The sequence below is a fragment of the Bison bison genome, unplaced genomic scaffold, assembly GCF_000754665.1.
Source record: "Bison bison bison isolate TAMUID 2011002044 unplaced genomic scaffold, Bison_UMD1.0 scf7180017860370, whole genome shotgun sequence".
Lineage (NCBI taxonomy): Eukaryota > Metazoa > Chordata > Mammalia > Artiodactyla > Bovidae > Bison > Bison bison.
The window spans coordinates 120,959-126,122 of NW_011490942.1; the positions used below are offsets into that span (position 1 = coordinate 120,959).

At 61.5% G+C, this 5,164-nt stretch overlaps 1 protein-coding gene across 6 annotated transcripts in view; it reads left to right on the plus strand.

Moving 5' to 3' along the window:
* The window catches only part of BRD1 (bromodomain containing 1), a 35,006-nt gene that overhangs the window by 25,188 nt on the left and 4,654 nt on the right, over positions 1-5,164 (plus strand). The window contains exons 8-10 of one of the 6 annotated variants that reach the window (XM_010832106.1): positions 1,234-1,526; positions 1,609-1,713; positions 3,531-3,712. The exons of 1 other annotated variant lie outside the window; for it this stretch is intronic. In XM_010832106.1, coding sequence (XP_010830408.1) covers positions 1,234-1,526; positions 1,609-1,713; positions 3,531-3,581 — 449 coding nt within the window. In that variant the 3' untranslated portion in view covers positions 3,582-3,712. Of the gene's footprint in view, positions 1-1,233; positions 1,714-3,530; positions 3,713-5,164 lie in introns of those variants that run through there. 4 more of the 6 variants (XR_824539.1, XM_010832097.1, XM_010832081.1 and 1 more) reach the window with 4 other exon arrangements.

Here is a 5,164-nt window from a genome sequence, read left to right on the forward strand (position 1 = left end):
GGGTCATTGTCCCTCACAGCCACGGGCAGCGGGTGGGAGCTTCGTCACCAGTCACCAGCCACACGCCGTCAGCAGGACTCGAGCCCTGCCAGCTGCACACGTGTTTCCAGTTTGCACGTGTGTTTGCACTGACGTTTCTAACGGCTTTGGTCAAGGAAAGGCTTTCTCTTCGTTTTCCGAGCCGTGTCACGAGCCTTCATAGGCTCGAGTGGCGTCTGAAAGCTCTGGGCGGAGCCTGACCGCTGCTGCCCTCCTGGGCGCCAAGCCTGGCCGGCCCATCTCACTATCAGTGGGGAGAATTCACAAAACGTGCTCCGAGACATAAGTGAACCTTGGAAGTTGTGTAGCTTTTCACTTTCAAAATGACTTCGAGTTGAAAACTTTAACATTGTGCTGTTTCAGATAGATGTGGGGAGGTTTGCAGGCTTCGTCCACTAGAGACGACTTTGTGGCCGTGTGTGCTGCGCAGTCACTTCCTCTGTGTTGCACGTCTTGATGCCAGCCTCAGCCTCGATTGGAGGAAAACCTCAGTGGCTTATCCCAGAGGACGTGCCCAGCCCGTCCTCCAAGGACAGGTCTCTCCAGCTACCCAGGGCCCGGGGCTAATGCACTGGCTCTCAGGCGTCTTGTTTTGTAATTTCTAAAAGCCTTTCTAAAGAGGCTAAGATAGTCGTTGTCCAAAGATTATGTTTTTATCTTTCAAGTCAGATTTAAAATAACGAGCTTGGATTGTAACGTTTCTGAAGGCAGCACGGTCTGAGAGCCGATGGGGGGCTTCCCTGGCGCGTTTGCAGCCACTCACGGCTCCGTTTTTTGACATCAACTTAGAATGCCCTGGTCAGAAATCAGATTCACATGCTTGTTTCCTTCTGTTTGCTAACCTTGTGGACCAGGTCAGGACTGTGGGAATGCCCGCTTAGACCCCCTTAGTTACGTGACATATTTTTCTTCCTCAAGGTAAGTGACTGTCGATTGCAGCGACTGTCATGAACTCGAATGGTGTCTTGGGCTGGCGCATGTGCGGTGGTCTCAGGAGCCTCTGACCCTGGGTGCAGGTGCCGGCCGGGCGTCAGGGGCACAGTGTGGCCGTGGCTGCTTGCAGACGGTTATGTGTGATGCTGTGTCTCCTTGACTGAATTAGTGTTTTGGTGGACTTCACAATTATAGTAAGTTTTATGATAGCTTTGAATAATTATCAGCTTTCAAAAATCACTTTATTTATAATTTTTTCAGGAGATAAATCTCCCCCTAAACTTGAACCATCAGATGCATTACCTCTTCCTTCAAACTCGGAGCCTAACTCAGAACCACCAACCCTCAACCCAGTAGAACTCCACCCAGAGCAGAGTAAACTGTCCAAAAGAGTCACATTTGGTAATGAGTCACATAGCACTTGCACTCAGAGCGCGCTGCTAAGCGGACACTCTCCAGAGCCCACCCTCGCCCGTAGTGGTGCTGCGCCGGGGGCGGAGCCATCGAGCGATGTAAACAGACGCACTTCTGTTCTCTTCTGCAAATCGAAAAGTGTAAGCCCCCCAAAGTCTGCCAAGAACACTGAAACCCAGCCAACTTCTCCTCAGCTAGGGACCAAAACCTTTTTGTCTGTAGTCCTTCCGAGGTTGGAGACTCTTCTGCAGCCAAGAAAAAGGTCGCGGAGCACCTGCGGCGACTCTGAGGTGGAGGAGGGGTCCCCGGGAAAGCGCCTGGACACAGGTAAATAGCGCCACCCGTGCGCCCCCAGTCCCGGGCGGAGTCGGGTGGGGGCGCCTCCAGGGCCGGCGTTTGCCCTCTGCGTCCACGGGAGGAGACAGACGCTGTTTCTTGTGGAGAAGCACCCAGTCGCAGGCCTGGCGTGGCAGCGCCTCAGGGTGGCCGAGGGCTGGGGTCGGCCTGGCCTGGGGGTCCTGCTGGTCCCTTCCGGGGAGTCTGGGCCCGGGAGGCTCCCGACTGGCGGGCGCGTGGGTGCCGGGCGGCGGGCCCCTCTTCGGAAGCCTGCGGGCCCGGGTGGACGTGGCATGCCGTCCGCCTGCGCTCTGTCCTGTGTGGCTTGGTTGGGTCACGTGCACTGAGCTGTCTGCTGCTAAGGTAGTGCGAATGTGCTTCTGGTTTATCACGAAGCTCTCATGGCTGAGGTCTGTCTGGTGAACTCCCGTCCGCGTGCCTGCGCTCCTCAGGAGCCCCCGGGCTGTGTTTACACCGGGCACCTTCGCGCCCCTGTGCTCAGCCTGCGCTGAACCCCAGCCCTCCCGGCGGAGGCACGGGGTTTCCGTGTGGGTGAACTAGCGGTGGGTCACCCTCGCGTCCGCTCCACCGTGGCTGTGCTGCGGGTGTCTATGGAGGTGTGCTGGCTGCGGACCAGAGCCGTGGCGTGAGCTGTCGGTGCGTCGGTCACAGCCACGCAGAGAAGTGCGTCCTCCCCTCTGCTGCTTGGATTTGAGCCGCAGCGCAGGTTCGCGGGGTGGGTGGGTGCCCAGCTTTCACGGAGGTGTGTCTCCTGCGCCTTGATGGATAGACCGATCTTCTTGTCGCCAGAGTAAACTTGTGCCCATTAATTAGTTCTATCAGATAATACACTTTCCAGTAAGCACAGTGCTTTGTTTTGATGAGCTGATAGCAAGTGGGTAACTGTTGGTGCGTTGTTGGGGCTCTGAGCTCTGGGCTGCGTTAGTGCCCAGGACCCAGGTTCAGATGGGTCCCTTCGTGGCGGGGCCTTTCTCAGCTAGGCTTAGTGGGAGGCGCTCCGCTGGGTTTTCTGTTGCTAGGATTCTCCTAGCAGGCCCCCTGCTGCTGGGAGGCGAGTCGGACACCGCCCTGTGGGTCTCCGGCTGCTGGACTTTTGGGGCCTCTGGGCTCCCTCCCAAGATGTCTCTGTGGAAACCACGTCGCTTCTTTGCTGCCACCCCTGAGCCAAGGACGCTGCAGGTTCTCGGGTGGTGGCAGCTCTGGAAGGCGGTTCTGGAGGCCTTGCGAGTGGGCTGGGTGTGTTGGAGGGGCCGGCCCTGCGGCCCGGCTCAGGCAGAGCCCTTTCTTCCTCTCCAGACAGCGGTGTCTTCCGTCTTCCACGCGCGGTTTGTCCTGAGGGTTTGCTTGGCACCAACTGGCCTGGTCCCCGGTCCTGGTGTGGCCTCACCCGGGCGTCTGGCGGGGCTCCGTGGCTCCAAGCCACAGACTTTGCGGTCTCAGGATATGGGCATTCGCAGCCTTGCAGTTTTCCCAGAGAGCCGTTTTGTGCCTCGTAGGAAGTCCTCGGCGTCCACTGCACACGGCAAGGCCTCCTCCTTCCGGACACGCGGGCCTCTCGCTGCAGGTGCCCCGGGGGTCATCGCGTTGGCTGTTGGTCCCAGAGCCACGTCTCCGGGGCCCTTGCTGTCTGACTGCTTCCTCTGTGCCCGCCGACTCTTGGCCCAGGCTGGGCTCCGAGCTGTCAACCCCTCCTGTCGCGACACCTGCCACGTGGCTCCTGGCATGCGCGCTGCTCAGGGAGCGTCTGGCCTTCAGTCAGGCTAAACGGCTGTTTCGCTGTTTTCCAGGTCCTCGTTTTAGCTACTAACATGCGGGCTAACTCACTCTTTGGACCCTAACTGTTCTCTCTCGCTCACCTTGGACGGGAGAAGCGGAAGGACCCCTCATCCTTGCGTGTCACCTGGTCCTTGTGGATGGCATTGGAAGCGCCGCACAAAGCCCACACACAGCACCTGGAGGAGCCAGGCCGCCTACCCCACCCGCCCCGTCAGGCGTCCGGCCGCCCGCAGGCGCTCAAGCTGGCTGGGACGTCGCGTGGCCTCCCTGCGCCCGGGGTGGCCGTGCAGAGCGAAGCCTTGGGCTGAGGCGCCCTCAGAGCCGCTGCCTCCACAGGCGACTGATGTGGACAGACCTGGCCTGCGCTCGGCCGGCACCGGACTGGCTCTAGAGGACCTGGGGTGGAGCTGGGGCCAGCGCAGGAAGGACCGCGCTGCCCAGCCGCGTGGCGTCAGCGCCTCCGCCCTCGCTGTCTGCTGTTGGTGCTGGCCCCCTGGCGTCTGCCGCCCCCTGCTTCTCCGGTGCCTTGGTCGCCCCCCGGGTCTCCGGGATGCACGGCTCTGTCTCTGTCACCACGCCAAATGCCTGCTGCCGGGAGCGGACGTCCTGTCCCCTGGCGTGGGCATCCGCTGACGGGGGACCCGCTGGCCTTCCTGCTGCTGCGTCTTCTTGGAGCTGGTCTGGGCACGAGCAGGGAGTCGGGATCCTACTTGCTGTGCACCTGTGTTTTCGTTGAAAGGTGGAGAAACACCCCCAAATGCAGCTCCATCGCAACACTGAAAATAAAAGCTTGTAACCAAAACAGAGGCTGGCTGCGGCCCCTGCTGCCCCGCACGTGCCCGGCGGGCTGTGGCGTGTGGACCTGGTGCCCAGCGCACCTGTGGGAGCCTCTAGGGGCCTCCTGTCCCTGTGGTGTGAGGGTTCAGGACGCTTGCTGTGGCCCCGCCGACCGGCGTCTTGACTTGGGCCAGGGCTCCCCACTCGGCGTGTCAGTCTCTGGGATGGAGAAGGGGGTTTGAGATCCTGGGTGCCTCTGTCATCTGAGGCTTTGGTTCTGATTCCCAGGGAACCTGGGGGCTTTGGCCTGTCCCCAAAGCCACTTTTGACTGGGCCCTGACCTGACTCCTGGTGTTTCAAAGGGACCCTGTGCGAGCTCCTGCCCAGTGTCACTTCAGGCCCCGCGAGGTCTCTGGGCGGCGTGGGGCAGCTGGCAGAGCCTGGCCCTGCTCCAGCCCCGGGCCTCATGCCCTTGGGCTTGTCTGCCGCTCAGCGGGTAGCGTGTGGAAGACTGCTTGACTCGCTCGTCACCCCGGGTGGGTGTGTCCCCTGAGTCCTGGGGAGGCGCGAGTCCTCGTGTCCCCAGCTGCCCCCGGGCCCTCTCTCCCTGGTGTCGCTCGTCACCAAGTGTGTGCATGGGCAGGGCTCTCGGCGCCGTCTCCCCGGGATGTTCTCAGGGTCCTGGGGCTGGCCCGTCTCCCCCTTTTCCCGCCCTCTGTCGGCCTTGGGGGGGCGGCTCCCGCCTCCCGCCGTGTGCTGGGGCCGCAGACGGCAGGCCCCGTTGACCCCTCACCGAGCCCTTCCCAGGCGCCGGGTGCCTGTGGGGGTGAGGCTGCCCGCCACCCTCTCGGGGTCCTCCTCTCCGCCA